Here is a 20,541-nt window from a genome sequence, read left to right as displayed (position 1 = left end):
AATGAATTATAGTAATGTGTATCATATGGTTAGAAAAGTTGTCATGCATTTCATATCCAATAAGACTGAATGACAAAGTACAATTGACAAATGTTTAAAAACATTTATTGAACAAAAAAAGTCTAAAATACAATTGTCAGAGGGGAAAAAACATAAATAAACAATAAATTATTAAGTAGAAACATTTCAACCTAATGTACATTTCTGCTGTTGAAAAAATATATATCCAAATGAGTCAATTGATGTGCAGAAACTGTCAAAACAAGAACAACTGATCCAATTGGCTGTACAGATATAGGAATATTAATAGTTAATGCCTCTTTTTGAGGATTTTTAGTATCAACTATGACCTTGTTCTCTGTTCGCTATACACGCAATAACCCTGAGGAAAAAACATCCACTTGAGCCTACATATAAACTCAGTGGTAAATGCCAATTAACAGTTCATCAACAAAACACAAGTAGGAGACGAAACCTACCAGTCAACATATTATTGTACCGCTGTTTAAATGAAATCTCTACTTAAAGCCATTGATTTGATACAGTTCTCACAATAAAAACCCAATTTGTCACATAGACTACTAATATTTACACTGAACAATATCATAACATTCAGTATAGGAATTTAAATGTTCATCATGAAGGTGCAGTCAGAATAAATTGTTACAGAGAAGTGAGTCTCTTCGATTGATCACTTTTCCACTTTCTTAAACATTTACAGTATACATTTTCTTTAATCATCTAAGTCATAGACCCAAGACATGATAAATATTGATCCAAGCATCAGCAGGACTTAAATTCTAAATTTAACAATACGTCAACCAAACACATAAAAGAAAATGCCCATGATTCATTCAGTGAGAATAAACCACAAATGAATCCATCTTGATATTAGATTGAACATACAAATAAATACAAAAAGGATTTATAAATTAATCACACTTGATTGCAAAAAAGAACAAAGTACCACGACACCAGCCCTTAATATTCCAAAAAAAGCTCCACATTTTTCGATTATACATTCAGATTTTCATGAAGAGACAGAAAATAGAGATCTCAAACTATTAAAACTTTTTTTTGTATATTTAGTTCATATTTAGTTCATTTCAAATGGAGTTACCATATACACTAGGCCGATATGTCTTTTTCTGGTTATCAAAACATCAATAAAAACGCATTTTGGAAGAATAAAATGACAGTTTTGCATTGGTATTGTCTTTGATGACTCAATACCAATACATTTGTACCTCAGGTGGTCTGTCTGTTAAACAAATATAAAAAGCTTGGGCACAATTGGGTCCCCCCGGCAAATGTTTGCATTTTATTTCCGGCAAGCAATAATAAAAAGAACTGTGGTAATGCATATAAAAGAAAATCTACCCGTTAGTGAAAGAGAGTAGCTTACACTTTGAATATCTCAAAAAGTAGGACACATTGCAAAATGAAAAATGGCTTTTAAAAGAAATATTGGCACTTTGAACGCTTTGCAAAATTGCTCTTACTGGACAAAAATTGTGTCAAGAAGCTACATGTGAACGTTCTATGGTCGAATCGAAAATATAGGCATTTTTATTTTTATATTTTGTATTTTATTTGGGACATTAGAAAACACAGAATCTATTTATTTTATTTTTATTTTTGGGAGACAGACCTCGAGAATACATTTGGCCATGAACCTCGGAATGAACTTTTTAGCCCACAGTTTAATGTGCTTTATTATCTTTTTATTTTTATTTTTTAAGAGTAATACTTGAGCCTAAAAAATATATATACCATCCTCTTACATTGCTTAGATTTAACAGGTTGAAATGGACAGTCTAAAACGTTTCTTCGCTAACAGTTTGCATATATAATTTTGACTTTACCACATTGGCAACAATGGCTTTTCTCTTTGGGCTTAAAAAAGCCAAATTTGAACCTTCATGAATGTATTTTTATAACCAGTTTCTAAATTGACAAACCAGTTTGCCACTGGGATGATTGCGTAGTTTAATCTCTCAATTACTATACAGAAAAAAATCTTTTTTTTTTCTTTTACACCCGAGGCCAGTAGATAAAAAGGGTTCAGGAAGTAAGGAGCAGCAAAGCAAAAGCCATGTTGCAAAATTTAGCTTACTAATTCTGTCAATGCATCCAATTGTTGGCCATTTTCAAGAAACTGTTCAGCAAGTGAATAGACTTCAGTGTTTGCTGTTCTGAATGAGGGTTGATGAACAAATAATTTGCAAGCGGTAATTTCTTACCACTGCATTACTATTAACCAGATTGGAGAGCAGCTTTTAAACTCAAATGGTGTCCCAAAAAGCAACTTATTTTAATTTAGTGCCAGGTTATTCAAATAGATGTGAGGCAATCACTATTTGGCATCCTAGACTTTAACTTCTTGACATTTGCATGTTACCTAAATGGCCAACAAACATGTTACCATTTTTCCAAGCTTGCAAAAATGCAAAGCCTAAAATGTCAAAAGTTAATAATGTCACATCTGTCGGGAAAAAAATGCCGAAAAGTAGATGAGAAATCCAATTAAAAATAATCCAATACATGGTGTTTTCAGACCTTGGTTAAACAATTAAAACATGCAAAATAGTATGTGTAACAACATTGTTGTCTAAGGCACGCCCCTGACACAATATTAAGTGTTTACACCAGCAGTGTATGGTGGGGGTAAAGTATTTTCCAATGTACTCATGACAAGGGGCCTGTACCTCAAATTTGGTTGAGTGTAATTGGAGGATTAGATCCAAATTTTCAAGTGTCCAATTTAGTGTTGGGCTCCATCACAGTTTGATTCTTATTATAGCAGTTAGAGGTCATCTTGAAAACTAAAAATGGCCTCTATGAAACAAAAAGCACTTGTTACCTCACACATGGCTAGCCCTCAAGTGATTGAACTACACTGTTGCGTTCAAATGTTTGCTTCAAGGGTCTGAATTGTGGGCGCTACGGTAATGTACAATCATCAAAGCCAGTGACAAGTGGAGAGACGGCGAGTGCTTGGGTGGATGTGCAAATATACTCTTCTTCTCTTTGATAGTTCTTGGATTAAAAGTCAATGTTAATGGAAGGGTTTTGGGATGCTAGGAAACGCACATGATTTGATGAGTGGAGCCATTTTCAGGATAGGCTTTGGCCTCAGTAGTAGTGGTGGGTTTGGGGGGCCAATCTGGGTCCACGCTGAGCTCCTGCGCCAGGTGCATATAGCGAGCTTTGTGGTTCACCTTGCTTGGGCAGGACAGACACTTTTCGGCCATCATCTCAATGCCGTTCTGAAAATGTCCAGAATCCCACACAAATAAAAGTCATTTTAGAAAATAGAATGAAATTGTTAGACTTGACTAATGTCACGTAATGTGCTGTTTTTCCTAAAAATGCCAATCAGAGGAGACAAAGGAATACTCATTTGCATGCAACATGAAACTCGAAGAAATGTGCTATTCTTCATACAAATATTGCCCAAAACGGAAATGTACCATTTAAAATAAAGCTTTTTCATTTGTTTCAGTACTTCAGTTAAGAAAAGGGGAACAGTTCGATAAAGAGTAAAACTATTGTTTCTCCAAATTTCCAATCTAAATAAACTACAATATTTAAAACAAAATATTGACCTAAAATTAGGACGTTTTTTAGTTTTCTTTTCACCCTTTGCATTGTACTGAAAGATAATGAACTTTTATACAAGATCTGATTTTATTGAGATGCACCGTTAGCCAATTGGTGACATACGTGGGTTTCAAAGGAACAATAATAGAACATTTTTCCATCTTACATATTTTGAAGACCTTCAAGAGTCATCAACCACAACTCTGCTGCAGTTGTAGTAACATATGATCTGTTCAATCATATTTTTTGTTAATGGAAGCATTATGGATACAAATTGGAGATTGTTTAGCTTTTCTTAATTTCAAATAAATACATTTCAAACGCTTTAGGCAATACGAGTCGTGTTGTTTCACTACAACAATTCTGCATGCAGTTCCCAATGGTTAAACATGACATTATGTTAAAGAAACTGACTGTGAAACTGTCCAAAACAACCCATAAAAAGAATAAAAAATAATAAAAAAGTGGATGTATTGAATAATAAATAAAACCAACTATTTTCACAGCAGATCTTTAAATTAAGCCAAGAAGTTGATACACTGTGTACCTAGAGATTTCACTAAGGACAATGATCAGCTTTAAGAAAAAAAAAAAAAAAAAACATTTCACTGAAGGTGAAGAGATTGGTTATTAAGTGATGGAGATAAACAGATGAGCACTCATAACAAGGAGTAGGAGTGAGGAGGCAAAAGGCAGCCAATAGAGCTTTTGGGACAGCAAGTTGCAAAAGGAGAGCCATTGGGGTATGCAATCATAAGTTCCGGAAGAAAAAGCTTTGGCCGCTTAAACAACTAAGTTATAACTATTGCTCATGATGTGGCAAAATAAGGGGGAGGGAACACCACACAAACGGAAAATGAAAGGGCTGGAAAAAGGAAGAGAGGTCATTTAGTCCCAACCTGTGGTGGTGGGGCAGCAGGCGTGATGCCCTGCTTGTCTCTCCCGAACACAAACTTCCGTAAGATGAAGTCAGTGATGAAGGTCTGTGGCGCAGTGGGTAGGGGACAGAATTTTAAGAAAATAAAATAAAATAAAAAAACAAAACAAAAAAAGGCTATTTTTATTTCATGTTTTGAAATTTGACTTTCAGGGACTAATTTTAGTTTGGATTATTTGTATTTTTTTTTAACATGTACTGTCAAGTCATAATTTGGAAAAGAGCACAAGAGGAAAATGCATGGGTGTGTTATTTCACAAAAAAATGACAATTACCACAACTCTTACCAAAAGATCAAATGATTGAGTCTGATTTTAGTTCAAATTTGGTGCAGCTAGCAAACCAGCACCTTCTTGGGTGTGTGCTAAGCATGGCGTGGATGCAAAAGCAGCAAAGTGTTAAAAAGCTCAGTTAAGACTGCTCCACTCGGTGAAGCGAGAATACGTCGACTAGCCACTCTCATGCACTTGAACATTGAGAACAAATATTTCTACACAAGAAAATCTTTCTGATACAGTAGTAGGAGCCTAAAAAGAAAGTGTAATTTTATCATTTTTAAGCAATTCTGCTTCAAGGGAACTAAACAAAGATGAAGACGCTGCATGAAAAACAAAAACTTAAAAAGAAAAAAATATCCCAACAAAAACAACCACTTTTTACCATAAATTTCTTACCTCGACCACAACACAGACAGCAGCATTGACCACAATTATAAGCAGCAGTTTCAATCTCCAATCAAGTGGAATACAAACAATCTGTAGAGAACAATAAAAACAAATGTTCAGAAGAAGAAAGTCATTTTTTAGTATCATCTGATATTTTTTTATGCTTTCACCTGTAAAAATTCATCAATGTCTTCAGCAGGGTAGAACATGTTGGTCAAGAGGAAAACGTACAAAATTACAGTAGTTGCGACAAAAGGCCCTGAGAGAAGCAAGAAAAAAATGCATTATGACAATTTCAACATTTGTTGTTTGGAATATTGGGGAAGACGTGATCGTACAATTTTTGTAACTTGGTTGCCTAAAAGGTTTTCCCTTTGAGAAGACAACGGCAACAATAAGGTATTGGAAGCAGGACACGTAGAAAAGGCTGGTGTTTTGATAGTTTTGGATGTTGTGGTCATCCACATTAGTGTCGTTGAGGACAGAAATATTTTTCTGTGATGACACGTTGCAGGCACTGAAAGCAAGAGAAAATATGAAAAATTTATTTCGATAAGTAATGATTTCCATCCCCATCCATTCTATATGGACAGAGCTCTTTAAACATGTGCACCCTGTGAATAGATTTTGGTCCTGGTTGATGACCTAGATCTTATTTGTGACCGGAAAATGTATTAAACTGCTCCAACAACGTGATCAAAACTCACTTTCAGAGTTTATCAAAACAATGTAACATATAATAAATAAATTAAAAAATAAAAATGTTAAAAAATAAAGTACATTGATGTACCAATGCACTTAAATTAGAATCAGGTCCACCGCCTACATGAAAATGAACTTGTTCATTGGGGAGCATCTTATTAAAAAAAATAAATAAATCCAGTGTGCTTTATAAATCGGACAAATACAATATTTAGTTTTTATAGCAGATTTAAAAAGTGTGTTAATGTTCACATTTGTACAAATTCTAATTTATATGTCATGTACTCACTCTGAAAGAGGTGTCCAAACAGTGTACCAGGGCTGGTATTGAACCCAAATAAATGCAAAAATCTGGAAACCAAAGCAAATGAGGATCTGGCTCAACACTGAGAAGAGCAGAGGTGCTGAAATCAGGCCTGATGGAGGAGGTTGTGAAACTAGCTCTTTCCATGCTGGGTTCAGACTCACTAAAAAGGGAGAAATCACTCATCAATGACTATATTGCTTCTTTTCTTAGATCCATAAAAAATCTTCAAAACTTACTAGTGAAGACAACGACAAGGATGATGGCTATGTCGATAAAAAGGAACTGGAAATCCCCAAGGTTACTCATAATCTAAGATGAAAGAGATCATTTCATTTGTATGAAGGAACTCACTGATTTTTCCATAGGTGGAACTGCATTACATACAGAGTAGAGGAGAGTGACACTTATGTACTGGATGATACTGTAGAGGGCCATGAACTTGAACACACAAAAAGATGTGACGAGAGCAGCACGACCCTCTCTGCAGGGAAAAATAAAAACAAAACAAACAGATCTTATTTCACCATCCTGGACAAAATAGAGAAACAGGGTAATCAATCTAAAAATGAAGTTGAAACAAACCGAATGAGACTTGGGACACAAGATATATTCGGCGTTCTGGAAGTGAATGGAGAAGCTACAGAAGCTTCAAGCTCCGACAACGAGATGCCACTATGGGCCCTTTTTAAAGCCTTTGAGGGGGTAGCAGAAGGGGAAAATGTCACTTTATGAAAATGTATATTATTGTGACTGTTGTATTTGCTGATTATAGAGTCAGTGACATACCCCACAATCATTTGCTCCATCCCCACACATCCCCACATAGTAGCTGCAAGAAAATGACATTGGAATAATGACAGGGTTTTCGAAACGGTTCATTTCACATTGCATGACGGCTTTTCTTTTTTTTGAACGTGTACTCACTCCACATCCTGTAGAGCCTCAATGAGCTGGGTTTTCTGATCTGGTGCCATTCTAGCAAACACAGTCCCATGCAGCACCAACTGCCATATAAACAAAGCAAATCTAAGCAGTTGATTCTTTGAAACAATTGTCTTTTTGGCTTGGGCTTCATACCTTTGGAAGCATGTCTGGGAAATGCTCCAAGATGACCGCAAATGACTTTCCATTCATGGCAAAATGGTACCGCTCTTGCTCTTTGGGCTTCTCTTCATGACAGATGTTCACAAGGCTAATGTTTACATCCTTAAAAAAAGTAGTAATGGAATGGGAAATACATATAGCATTATTGGATCATAAAAACATGTTTATGATTACTTTAAGGTCATTTTTCTGTGTGGTTTTTGCAAATGCTTCACCTCAAGATCTGCTACCACATTTTGCTTGTCGGCACACCTCCAAGTGATTCTGGCAGTTTGTCCATCATGTGGGGGGAAGGCATCTGAAATTATGACTGTGTCCTGTGGAAGGATCATTCCGCAATCCCGAGCCACAGAGATGGCTGTCAGCATGTTATCGCCTAAAAAATGCAAAGAGTAAAACATTTATTTAAAAAAAGAAATCCAGGTAACAATTGCATCACTACAGCATGCGTTGGTTCCAAGAGTTCCATGTTTCATTGAAAACGTCTAAATTATTAATGATCTTGCACCATACAGGATAAAAAAAACAATAAATACTACATAATGCACTGTTATTGTCCTTATTCCAAAGGATAATGAAATGTGTAAAGTTTATTCTTACCCGTAACCATGACAGTACGGATGTTAGCTTCGTGGAGATCTTGGAGAACTGCTGGTGTTTCTTTTTTCAATTTATTCTGCATGATTATTAAACCCAGAAGCTCCATGTTGATCTCGATGTTATCTCTAGTTCATGAAAGATATTTCCAATTTCAATGAGTCCCAAAAAGTGTCGTTTGAATTGAACAAAAGAGAAGAAAATGAAGATCCTTTGAAGATTTTATAAACCCAAGTAAAAAGGCACTATACCTGCTTACATTCTGGACCTTGTGCCAGGTGAGTTTAGATTCAAGACGACGGTGGGCTAGAGCAATGACTCTAAAACCTTGCTTGGTGTAGCCCTCCAACACATCCGAAAAATTATCTGGCACTAAAAAAACAATTGATTTAGTGATGCAGAGTATTGCAGTTTCAATTTGTCCGAAAACATACAAAGGAGGTGGTTAAGTTTATAATGACAATCATAGAAAATGGCACTGTAAACTTGCGTTCAAACTAATCAATTGGGTAACTGATCACTGACAAAAGCAAACCAATATATCTCACCTGTCTCCGCCTTGCAGTGGCGCGCTACCACCTCTGGTGCTCCCTTCATGTAGGCATCCATACGTTTCTCCCCTAGCAGACGAGCAACCACACTCATCCTCTGGAGTGCAGAGGAGAATGGAAACTGCCTCACTATACCTATCTCATACTGGGACTATAAAAAGAACAAAATATGCAGTCAGTCTTAGAATTGTCTAGGACATAGCAAGGAGAGGTAAAGCGCTTTTACAGGGATTAGCAATTAAATGTGCAGAACTGATCTAGTTTAGGAATTTTACTTTTACAAATTATGTCAACTCCCTGAATCTGCTGAATTCATATAATCTAAGAAAAGGTGAATTCAAAGTAAATTAAATGTGATACTTCGACATTATTAGAATCACATTTACTGGAAATTACTGGAAATATTGTATAAAATGTAAAAAATAATATTTAAAACTTCCAAAAAGTTCATGTTTGTTATTTTCTTTCTAATGAAAAGAGGATTTTACTTACAGGCAGGTCATAAAGTTCCTAGAATGTGAAAAAGAGGGAACAATCGTTAGGGAAAAAGAATAAACAATCTGATGCTGAAAATGTGGGTCATACTGGGTGAGTAAAATAGTGATTTGGTTCTGGTTTTCACCCAATATTTTGTGGGTTGGAGAGCATTTTTTTCGAGGAAAATCATTCCTAAATGAGAGAGTTGCCTGAATTAATTACCATGTCCTGCTCTGGGGATATGGGTTGTGGGGGCAGCAGCTGCTTTGTGGGTCTAACAACAGTCGGCATGATGTTCTTGTGCAAAGCAGTTTCTTCTTCAGTGGCTTCTTCAAGGATCTGATATTCAAAATAAAAATGAAAACTGTTTTAATATGTTATTACCTCTTTGAAGAAGCATCATGCACTGATAAACAAAACTGAAGAACACAATATACTTCCTACGTTTGTGTTACAGTAATTGGCGTCAGTATGAGTAACAACAAATTATCACTGTGAGGTCTTCATTGTAAAACTTTAGATTGGGATCAAGTTGATCATGTGAACAGGCAATATTAATTCCACTGAAATTAATTTATTCCTAAGGAGAAAAATAAGATATTTTACTGTATTCTGTGGGTAGGGATATAACTTACCCAGCCTGTAGCCTCAAACATTTTGAGGTCCAGTGGGTCTCCAGACAACTGGCCCTCAATTTTGGTAAGAGAATGGCAGGTGGCCATGCAAGCAACAAACTGGGACTTGACGAGACTTCCCTTGGAGGCTTTTTCATCAGTTTGCTGGAAACTAAAACGGTCAACAACAAGGAGGATAACTTGTCACGGGTAATCCATTGGGTGTTTGTATAGCGCAAACACTCACAGTTGAACAATTTCTGGAATAAAACAACGGTATACCAACATAGTTCAGCTATGAACTATTCTGAACTAATGAAATTATTAATATAGTTCATTAGAAAAGTTCCATGTTTAAATACATTTGTATAAAGAGTAAGGAGAGAATATATATTTGTATAGCACAATTTAACACTAGGTAATTCACACTGCTTTACATCACATTAAAAGCAGAGTGTAAGAAAAACAGTTAATTACAGTATATAATTTCAAACAAGAAAAATAAAAACTTGCATATAAAAGCTACATACAAAGGCTAACAGGTAATATGACCTTACCTGCCATGCTCTATTCTTTGGACTCCCCATAGGTCTAAACCATCTTCAGTAAGTGTTCCGGTCTGGCAAAAGATTGAGGTACAAATCATGGATATTCAGCATTTTAATAACCCAAAGGAAGAGATAGTGAAAATGATAAATTAAATATTTTTTCTGCCTGGCAGATTACAGAGTTTAAATATTTACAGACTACCATTCAAAGGGTTGGAGTCACAGAAAATTGTGTATTCCATGAAATGTCAAATGTCACACTCTTAAAAAAATAAATAAATAATTAAAAAAATACAACTACATATATATATATAAATTTGAGTAAACCTAAAATAAGATCAAGAATTGTTTTTTGTTCGCTTGGCTTGATACCCACCTTATCAAAGCAAACCAAATTGATCTGACCACAAATATTAATCCTTTGAGGGCTGATGCAAAAAATGCCAATATTTTTGAGGCGTCGTTGAGCATACACAATACCAGCTGTCATAGCTGCGGGGAGTGCTGGGGGAACTGTGATGGTGATGATGTCCAGTGATTCGATGATGATGGTCTTGGCTGACACCTGGAAAGCCAGAATATATCCATGTTTAATATCTAACTTGCACTTGGTACATAAATATGGTAACTGTAGGAAGTGCTATTCAAGTTAAAGGAAACAACAACAAATTGAATGTAGTCTAATAATCAAACATTAAGAAATGCTAAGAAATAATCAGTGAGATGTCACTATGGTTTGAAAACTTGTACTTATGTCAACATGAAACCCCCAAAATCTGCAACTTAAATGTTCATCTTTAGAGAAGAGACTCCTGATTTGACCGCTTTCACTGCGTTCACAAACATTACCTTGTTCATGATGCTTAGAACGATGGAGTAGATGAAGCCAATCCCAGCCACACCCACGAGACACAACAGAAAAAGGTAGGCATCATGGTAGAGCTTGAAATCCGTGGGTTTGGGGTAAAGGATAGAGCGTACCAACTGGCCTTTAGCTGTGCTGAAGCCTAGGTGAGATTATGTTCATAATGTGTTAAACATGACGATATTCATTTGAATTAAATCAAGTAAAACAATTTAGGTTTGTCAGTAGTTAGATGTCTATATAGAAAAACTTGATATAACAAGTGAAACATTTGTTTAAAAGCCATAGTGGGTGAAAGCAACAAAAAAAAGTAGCACTAGCAACATGTTACCTGTGCGGACAACTACAGCTTTGACCAGTTCGCCAGTGTAAAATCGAGTCTGGATGACATTGGTGCCACAGAAGAGTGTGTGTCTCTTGTGCTCATCTATGCTATAAGCAATATTGGCCTCATCGCCACTCTCCCCTAGCAACTGGTTTGGAAGGTTGGTCTTTGTCACTGGAACACTTTCACCTGTTAAAGACAAACCAAAATGAGCAGACAGCATTGGCTTTTTGCATGTTTCCTTACTCAGCAGCCGTGTCTTTTATAATGCCTGATTTTTTTTTTGCTGACCTGTAAGCATGCTCTCATTGACAATGCAAGTGCCGCTGACCAGCACGGCATCACATGGCATAATGGTCCCATTGCTGGGGATCACTATTACGTCCCCAGGCACCAGATCAGTAGACATAACCTCTTCGATATCTGCCATAAAAGAAAACAAAAGGCATTTAGGAGTTGCCTAAGGTGTAGCAAAAGACAACTGGCACTTATGTATGCAACACACTACATTTTCTCCAACTAATTTCCCACTCAAGCAAAGTAAAAAGAATAACTGGTGATATCGAAGAAAAAACACAAACCATTGTTGGCTCGGCAAACAGATACACGAACAATACTGTGTGCGGCCACCATATCATGAAGCATGACATATTGCTAGAGAACAGGAGGAGAAAACAAGAAATTACACACTATTGATGATTCACCAAACTTGTGACAAAAAAAACAAACACTGTCAATAGGCCAACAAGTAACTATCAATGGGGGGCCAGATTAAAACCTCGTTGGTCACCAATTAGGAAGTGATGAATGATGTGGGGAAAAAATAGTCGGGGAATTTTTGTTTTCTAATGCTAATTGCAATTTTACAAGCTTTTTTTAGCATGATTCGCTGAATGGGAGAAACGTTTGTTTGCTATAAAATATGTAAAACCAACAATAAGGGTCTGTTCCTTTTTATAAATACTGTTACACCAAATGTTAGTCTTTTTATGCGTGTATAATAAATTAAAATGACAGTATACTTTCCACGCAAAAGACCAGGTTACCTTTAGAAATGGCATGCAAAGACTGCAATATGCAATTGTAAAGAGTGCTCAGTTTATAACCAAGGTCCATGCAAATTAAATTTGTATACCTTAGAACGCATCTTTCCTAACCTATACTGACATGAACATATAATTATTAACTTACAGTAAATTCTGATTTTGTATAGATATACAAAAAAAATCTCAAGAAAAACCCTAAACCTATTTCTGACCATTTTTTTTGCCAATTCTATCACTTTACACAATTGTAGTTTTAAAAAAGTCCAGTATTTCATAACATGAACTTAGTACATTTTTCTCTTGTATTGAGCTTGATACAATGGTCAAGATTTCAAAATGTTCATGTGCTTACCTTTTTGATGGTATAAAGAGAGGTAGCTATGGATATAAATGACATTATGAGAATGGCAGCAGCATAATAGTAATATTCATCGGCACTCCACAAAATAATGCTGAAGAGCTGGAAGATATAGAAAGGGTTTAGGACCTGTAAAAGAAAAAGGGGTAGCAGAACCATGAACATAAAATGTGACATCTTAACAAGAGGAAATGTTTTAAAAACATCCGCAAGGGCCTTACCTCTTTGATAAGCAGCTTGAAAACAGAAGGCACTTTCACTTCAATTTCATTCGTTCCAAAAAACAGTCTCCTAAAAATACAAAAGGAAAAAAAAACTCAGAAAAACATTTTAATAACCATGTTTTAATCAATCCAAAATCATGGTAATGAGATTAAACTGGTGAATTGGAGAAGGACACAAACTCTTCTACTGTTTGCAGTCATAGACATTTTGTAAGCAGACAAGTATGATTGGCTAATTAAAAAAACATTGTAAAAAGCACGGGTGATAAATAAAATTCAATGAAGTCTGTCTATGATATCCCTCAGAAAACTAAACTTGATGTCATCTAGATTTTACCTGTACTCCTGCTGGTTCCTGGTTAGGCCTTTGCTGTGCACTGAATGGAGAGTGGCAGCGGTGACATGGATATCATCCAGCCCACTATCAGACAAAATTGCAGCAATATATCAAATTTACTGACAGTTGACTCTCACGATACGATCACCTTGCAGGTTTTTATTTTCAAATTTTAGATTCGAGCATCCCCAAAAGAGAAAATGAGTCTCATCATTCAACAGACGAACGCCAGAAAGGCTTCCCTCTCACTTGGCATGTTCGAAGGCCTTGGCATTCTGCCATGTGGCTTTCACTTTTGCTTTGATGACCCAAGTGTCTGGGCATCCCGCTAGGTGGCATACGAGCAACTCATAACAACAAAATTCCCATCTGCTGCTTATCCTTGTTGTCTACCGTGATAGAACTTTGCATCAAAGTGGATCCGAATCATTTGTGCTTACAATTGAACATTAAAGTTATAGTGTAGGTACAGTAGCTTTCTGTTCTCTCTTTCCTCTGGCTCGGTTAACTCGCACTTTTGTAATGTCGCTAGACTTCAGGACTCATGATATGAGCGCATTCACATTATGAGCCTGGTCATAAAACAGATTTTGCTCATATCATGAGGTTCACTGTACAAAAAAGGTTTACTTTAAAAGCAAATTAAGAAGTAACTTCATGATTTAACAGAGACAAATATTGCATTTTTAAACAACAAGTCTACAAGTATGGAATATGGGGGTCAGACAATATTGCAGTATACATTTCACAACAACAGAAAGACAAAGCATACTTACGTTAAAACTTCAAAATTCTGAACTCTGTCATTCCAATAATATTTTGTGCTATGGAGGGTAAAATAACGAATCTGTAAGACAAAGAAGGGAGGAGTAAAATTGACTGCTTGGATGAGGCGATTAACCAAAGGTGTATTGATTATATGCATATTATGAATGCATTGCACCAAAACAACAACAGTTCCTACCTTTGTGGGCTGGTAGTCGACATACCTTCTGATGAGTTCCCGACCGGGGACCCCATCAGAAGGATTGTGTGCGTCTCCATTGGCCATAGATGTGGAGGAGAAGGAAGAGGATTGGGCATAGGGAGAAGGGGGGGAGGTGGTCTGGGTCTCCAGGTTGTCGAAGGGGTTGCTTCCTGGGGCTAGAATCACACGAACCTTAGCCAGGAACCAGCGCCGGAACTCATCCTGGTAAAACAAAACAAAAAAACATTTCAATGCCAAATTGAACACCAACCTCAAGTTATATTGGTGTTGGATTTAGTTTAACAACTAGTACAAGGTTTTAAGCTGGGGCAGGTGTAGGATTACATTTATTTCAAATGATAACATTGGTCAAGCTTTAATCCATATCTGTACCAACTGTTTTTTTTCTAAGAAAAAACAGTCTCACCTTACAAAGATTATTGGAACAAGTTAGGTCAGTTTTATATAATGCAGTACATGAATTACATTTCATTACCCCTTGAGAAGCTCATGATATCTCAGTGTTTCAATGTGATACTAATAATACGTCTGTTGTATCCATTCTCTGAGGGAAAAGTTATCCATTGTTAATATATAGTTCTGTAAATGATCAATTACCGTACTTTCCGGAGTATAAACCACACTTTTTATCATTTGGCCTGTGACTTTTTTTTCACTCTGACCCAAACGGCTTAGTTTGTGCTTTTCTATTATTGGTATAGACAAATATTTTAAAAACCTACATACCCGCACAAAGTACATTAAATGAAAATGTAACCACACTGGACTGTCTGTGTGAGTGATCACATAACATTTGATTCTAATGTTTTGAGTCTTACAGTGACTTCTTAACAATGGCTACAAACCGTAGAACGCAGCAACACCACTTCAGCATCAGAGGCTGTGGTAGGGATGCAGGTGGCCTTGATACACCACTCTGGCATCCAGTAGAGCAGCAGGAGTAGGAAGCCCCCTGAACAAAGTACCCCAAGGCCCACCAGTGCCAGTCTCCAGCGGCACAAGCGGTAGCCTTGCATTTCCTTGGAAATAAAAGTAGAAAGTCGATTATAAAATTCATAACACAAACATTTGCATGTACGGTACGAGTTTGAATTTCTAACCAGCTCTTCATCTTCACCCTTGTTGAGGATCTTCATGTATTCCTTCTCCATGATGAAAGGCACCTTCTTCTGTCACTGCACACAAAAACAACAACAATATTATACTTCATTATAATGTATTACTTTATATTACTTCTACTTGGTGAATTTATAAAAATATAATGTATACAGAGGTGAATTGCAAAAATTATAGGTAAATCTCTTTTTTCCCAAACATGTATTTATGGTTAGCAATTACACAACAAATGGATACAGCCACACTCCAACACCACATTCAGAGCAAAGAGTTAAATATAAAATACTAGTCTTTTAAGTTATTTAGTGCAGTGTTTGTTATGGGATGGAAGTTTTCCTTTGAATAAGGAAAAACTAAAAAAAACGTGTCACAAGGCCTGACATGATAAATTAAATGGGCCAATTTTGCAGTTCCCACCCACAGACTGATCTTATCAACAACACTATAGATGGGTGGGAGGGTTGGCATCCAGCGGAATATTTTGCTTTGGACCAAACCCTTCCTAGTATTGGACAATAGCAGTTCACCAGCATGAACAAGGCAAAACATACCTTCCCTTATCTTTTCTTTATCATCTATTATTATATTATATACTACAAATCATCCTAACTAATAGTAAAGCTACAACTATTAAAAAAGGGCAGTTAAGTGCAAAGAACTCAAATTAATACTGAATTACTAAATACTGGTTTACTACTTACTGTTATTATGGTTAACAAGTCATTTATTTTGTCAAAAAAAAGCAAAGGGGAGTGCACACCTATTTTAATCTCAATGACAATTATTCCAATTCATTTTTATCCATAGTTAAGTGATACTTTGGTAAAAGTAGGTAAAAGGTTTTTTGTCATTTAAAATGGGTTGTAATACGCATTTTTATTTTATTCAGAAGTTGAAAGTTAAGATTAGCAAGCTGGTACCTTGAGAACCTAGGACGACCTGCTCCAGGTGGTCTCCTGCAGTTACTTTGCTCTTACCACACCAACCTGGAACCCTGCAGGAACAGATAAGGTCACAGAAACTTAACTGACTGGCATATTGATGATGAATTTTACCATCAAGTGGTTAAAAATATAAGAAAATATAGAAGTTATAAGAGGAATTTAACCTTTCAGAAATTATGATATAGTTTTATATGGTACATGGAAAAAAGAAAAAAACTGGAAATATTGGCGAAGGCGTTACCCATCTAACTGACTAATCAGACAGCAACCAATATTTGAGCAGGGCAAGATGATATTCATTCATTCATTTCCGGAAACACTTATCCTCAAAGGGTCGTGGGAGCCTATCTCAGCTGACTTCCATTTCTACGCAACTAAATTTATTACAAGTGGAGGTGTGGGTGAAATAAAAGAGAAACATTTTTACAAGCTGTTCATATCATTTCTCTCTGGCACACATTTTGGCATCGATGATGACCACAAGCATTGTTACACCAGTTAAAGTTAATATCTTACCTACAGTTATGTATTATTGTAAACCATAAAAAGCAGTAGTTTGCATTTACATAGCCTGTATTAGAATGGTTTGGTCACTGTCACTTTAACCCTGGAAATCGACTTATAGTACTGGTGTTAAGGTTTCCCTGTGAAAAATGTGCCCAAACACAGAACAATTGTGGTTTCCAAATACTTAGAAATTCATCAAAACAATAAATTGAAACCTTGACCCAACAAATTGATTGAGCGATTTAAATTACCTTGGGGACACTAAAACAATATTAAAAAATGTGAATCATGTGCCATTTTTTAACATCGTCACATGAAGCAGTTATTTTGACCCACTCCTCCTTATGGAACTTGTGTAATCACGTTTGTAGGCCGCCTTGCTCCCACGTGCCCTTTTAGATCCACCCACAAGTATGCAACATGACTGAGGGCACTCAGGGTTTTGGGATGACCCATTCGAAGAACTGGCTTTGTTATCGTTAAGACACTCCGTAACCTGACAGTGTTTTTCGGGTTATTTTTTAAGCTTGGGTAATGTCTTGAGAGGTTGCACATTAAATTTATTCATCGTCATAAAGGTAGCGGGGGTTGCTGGAGCCTATCACATCTGACTTATACCGACACCAGCGGGAATCAAGCCAATTCTGATTTTTAATCTTAAACATCGGTTGTCAAAACACTTCTGCAGTATGAAACCACATTTGTATGAATGCAACCCATATGTTATCAGCAAGTGGTATATCTCACCACTGTTCAAGACCACAGTTGCAACAGAGGTGCAGAACATAGGTACCTTTTTGAGAACACACATGAAACAATCAGGTTTTAAAAAAAAATTTAAATGTGGATAGCGGAGACTTTGACCTAAAACTGCTTAATTGTAATAGTGCTCGGTATAATTTTGTCTACAATTTTACAAAAATGACCTCTACCTTTCTGCACTGTTCTTAAGCAGAGATACAAAAAGGAAAGGGTGAACAATGAGGCATGACCTAATGACAAAGTCCATAATTCATGGAAGCATTTGGAGGAAAATGCGTTTTGTTATCATCATGCTGTAGACTCAATGTGCTTTCTTTATCACTTCCCCTCCTATTCTTGGGCCATAATAGCACAGCTTTACTCCCTTCAAGGACCAATTATGTTATTTATCACAAGAGGCCTAACCAAAAAATCCATGAGCGCCTACCCTTCCTCGTCTGCCAGAGAAAATCCATATGACAGCAATTAGTTAACCAAATTCTGCGTTGTATACATTAATGGGTGGTGGTGGGTGGCAAGGTAGCTTAACATAGATGGTTTATTCTATGTAATTGTAAATGACTTAAAATTTAAAGCTAAAATTGCCCATCACCTTTTCATCCAGTAAATATCAGAAAATGGGTAATTATGATCTTGAATCTCAGAAAAAATTGACATTCCTTTCTCCCTCAAATGATGTTAACATGATTGATAAAACATCAGGTTTTGAACTGGTAGGCAACTTACTGTTACAAATGAATAGAAGCAAATGTAATTTGCAAACGTTAGAACTTCAAGATGAAGTCCGAAAAACAAACTACTGGTAAATTTGGTACTTGAGCCTGGAAAAATTCAGTAATGCTACAGATATTACATTTTTAAATCCAATCACATGCTTTTGGATTACCGGTAGCAGTTCTACAAGGATGAAAGTAGGAGGTTGGCACTTTCTTTAAGTTTTGTGCCACTGAAGTAGTTAGATCAAATATCGCTTCATCAAATATGACCACAGGCGTGAGTTGTGACAAACAGGCTAAAAACAACAGTGTCTTGTACATACTACAATGGCAAAGCAAAATGAACACTTTAGCAAAAATAAAACATTAACAATGCTGCATTCCTGTCGATGACATAAATCAACTGTTGGTTCGCTAATGTTTGACATTCTTTTTTTCCGTGATGTCCTCGATTAAATTACTCAAAGGTACATTATAGCCATCAGTGTTACAAGTAAGTGTTTATTAACATGGTTTAAAGTGAGAAAAATGTTCCTGGATATCCAAGAACCGCTGTCTCAATTCAGGAGCAAGTCTCTCTTTCTTTTTGTCTGCTTGAATAGGCATCTAGGTCTCATCTCATCTCATTTTCTGAACCGCTTTATCCTCAGTAGAGTCACGGGGGGTGCTGGAGCCTATCTCAGCTGACTCCGGCCCAGAGGCATGGGACACCCTGAACTGGTGGTCAGCTGATTGCAGGGCACAAGGAGACGGCCAACCATGCACACTCACACCCATACCTAGGGGCAATTTAGAGTGTCCAATCAGCCTACCATTCATGTGTTCTGGAACGTGGAATGAAACCAGAATACCAGGAGAAAACCCACAGAGGCCCAGGGAGAACATGCAAACTCCACACAGATGGATTTTCATAAAACCTTTTGCAAGGATTGACCTGTAATGGCAGCCCCACTGTGAATCCAGACTTAGCTTAATTGACCAATAATTGAATGCATCGAGTTTTTTTTAAAAAAAAGTATAATTTTAAATGAACAAACAATAACATGCACATTGTAGCCAAAATGAGAAATCCAGCGAATGACTATGAAACTGCTAGGCAAGATACCTGGAGGATAAATATGGCAATAAATATATTGATGGTGGCACGTTTGAAAGGGGGCGGGGCGGCAGAAGCTTGGTTCATGTGGGGCACCCGACAACACCTGACAGGCGAACCCATGTGGGACAATCCAAAAGTAACACAGGTTGATTATTGTGACAGTAAATCAAAATGATTTGGACAACAACACAAGCCAACAGATCTGATAATAAAACGTCGAATCTAGATTTGGATTTGTTTACGATGAAATATAATGGTCACGTGGACAAAAAATCCAAACACCAGGAAGAAATAAATAGTGTTGGTAAGCTTAGTTTAAGGCTTTGTAGGATGGCGAAACACTAATAGTAGACAGTTAGCGAGCTAACAGGCTAACGAAGACAAACTGGGGACCCGCCTTCCCCTCAAAAACAATTCCTATCCAAAATCAATTAACATTTCAAAGCACCATTACTTTTATTCTACTAAAAATCATTCTGTAACCTTCGATCAGTCTCTTGCTCTTCAAATGAGGATCTCTCAGCAGTTAGCTTATAGCATTTAGCAAAGGCTACTCCACACTGCCACACATGTGTGATCATGACAGCAATAGCCAATCGCTAGAATAAACTCGTCGTATAACTCACCCAGAACCACCTGGACACGCTAAAGATCACCTTCGAATCATCATTAGATCAGAGCAGATGTTATCTTGGGGGAAACGTTTTTGAAGTAGAGATGGGGCTGTAAGACAGAAAATGTTGCGTGAAGGCAGTGCCAATGCAGAGGCGGAGCGGAGCAGTGTCTGTTGACAGCTCAGCTCAGCGAGACACTCCACTTTAGCGCGTTGTCAACTGGACTGAACCGGCTGTGTCTATAATAACAGGACGTGACGTCTGTTGCCTCAAAGATAACCACGCAACCACTTTACGTTGTTTTCTTTCATTCATTTTCTCAAGCACTTATCCCCACAAGGGTCACCGGGGGGTGCTGGAGCCCATACCAGCTGACTTCGGGCATCAGGCGTGGGGACAGCCTGAATTGATGGCCAGCCAATCGGAGGAGACAACCATTCACTCTCAAACTCATACCCTAGGGGCAATTTAAAGTGTTCAACCAGCATACCCTGCATGTTTTGGGTTGTGGGGGGAAACCAGAACCTCGAGAAAA

The 20,541-nt window shown here is 37.0% G+C and overlaps 1 protein-coding gene across 2 annotated transcripts; it reads right to left on the bottom strand.

Moving 5' to 3' along the window:
* Positions 1-88: 88 nt before the first annotated feature.
* Positions 89-20,240, bottom strand: atp13a3 (ATPase 13A3). 2 transcript variants are annotated; one of them, XM_077716814.1, is made up of 34 exons: positions 20,019-20,240; positions 16,285-16,358; positions 15,349-15,423; positions 15,094-15,267; positions 14,225-14,449; positions 14,037-14,107; positions 13,261-13,344; positions 12,921-12,990; positions 12,694-12,828; positions 11,877-11,949; positions 11,587-11,718; positions 11,302-11,484; positions 10,955-11,112; positions 10,482-10,670; positions 10,115-10,176; positions 9,579-9,729; positions 9,166-9,282; positions 8,959-8,976; positions 8,464-8,617; positions 8,167-8,287; positions 7,919-8,043; positions 7,534-7,694; positions 7,292-7,420; positions 7,139-7,218; positions 7,001-7,043; positions 6,797-6,906; positions 6,599-6,695; positions 6,451-6,523; positions 6,197-6,374; positions 5,544-5,722; positions 5,376-5,464; positions 5,215-5,295; positions 4,503-4,586; positions 89-3,269 (listed from the first exon to the last, which is right to left on the bottom strand). In XM_077716814.1, exons 3-34 carry the CDS (start codon positions 15,397-15,399, stop codon positions 3,081-3,083), a joined length of 3,786 nt encoding a protein of 1,261 aa, XP_077572940.1. In that variant the 5' UTR covers positions 15,400-15,423; positions 16,285-16,358; positions 20,019-20,240; the 3' UTR covers positions 89-3,080. The 2 variants fall into 2 exon arrangements, with proteins under 2 accessions (XP_077572940.1, XP_077572941.1); XM_077716815.1 differs by lacking the exon at positions 4,503-4,586.
* Between the last annotated feature and the right edge of the window lie 301 nt (positions 20,241-20,541).

This window comes from Stigmatopora nigra, chromosome 5 (genome assembly GCF_051989575.1).
Source record: "Stigmatopora nigra isolate UIUO_SnigA chromosome 5, RoL_Snig_1.1, whole genome shotgun sequence".
Classification (NCBI taxonomy): domain Eukaryota; kingdom Metazoa; phylum Chordata; class Actinopteri; order Syngnathiformes; family Syngnathidae; genus Stigmatopora; species Stigmatopora nigra.
This window is presented reverse-complemented; position numbering and strand designations above follow the sequence as displayed.

What these genes read in the sequence shown, in the direction of transcription:
- atp13a3 (XM_077716814.1), bottom strand. Translation starts at nt 15,399, where the DNA reads ATGGAGAAGGAATACATGAAGATCCTCAACAAGGGTGAAGATGAAGAG. An exon ending in GAGGCTCTACAGGATGTGGA is followed by an intron (nt 7,044 to 7,138) that starts GTGAGTACACGT and finishes ATTTTCTTGCAG; the next exon opens with CTACTATGTGGGGATGTGTG. An exon ending in GTGTCACTCTCCTCTACTCT is followed by an intron (nt 6,524 to 6,598) that starts GTATGTAATGCA and finishes CTTTCATCTTAG; the next exon opens with ATTATGAGTAACCTTGGGGA.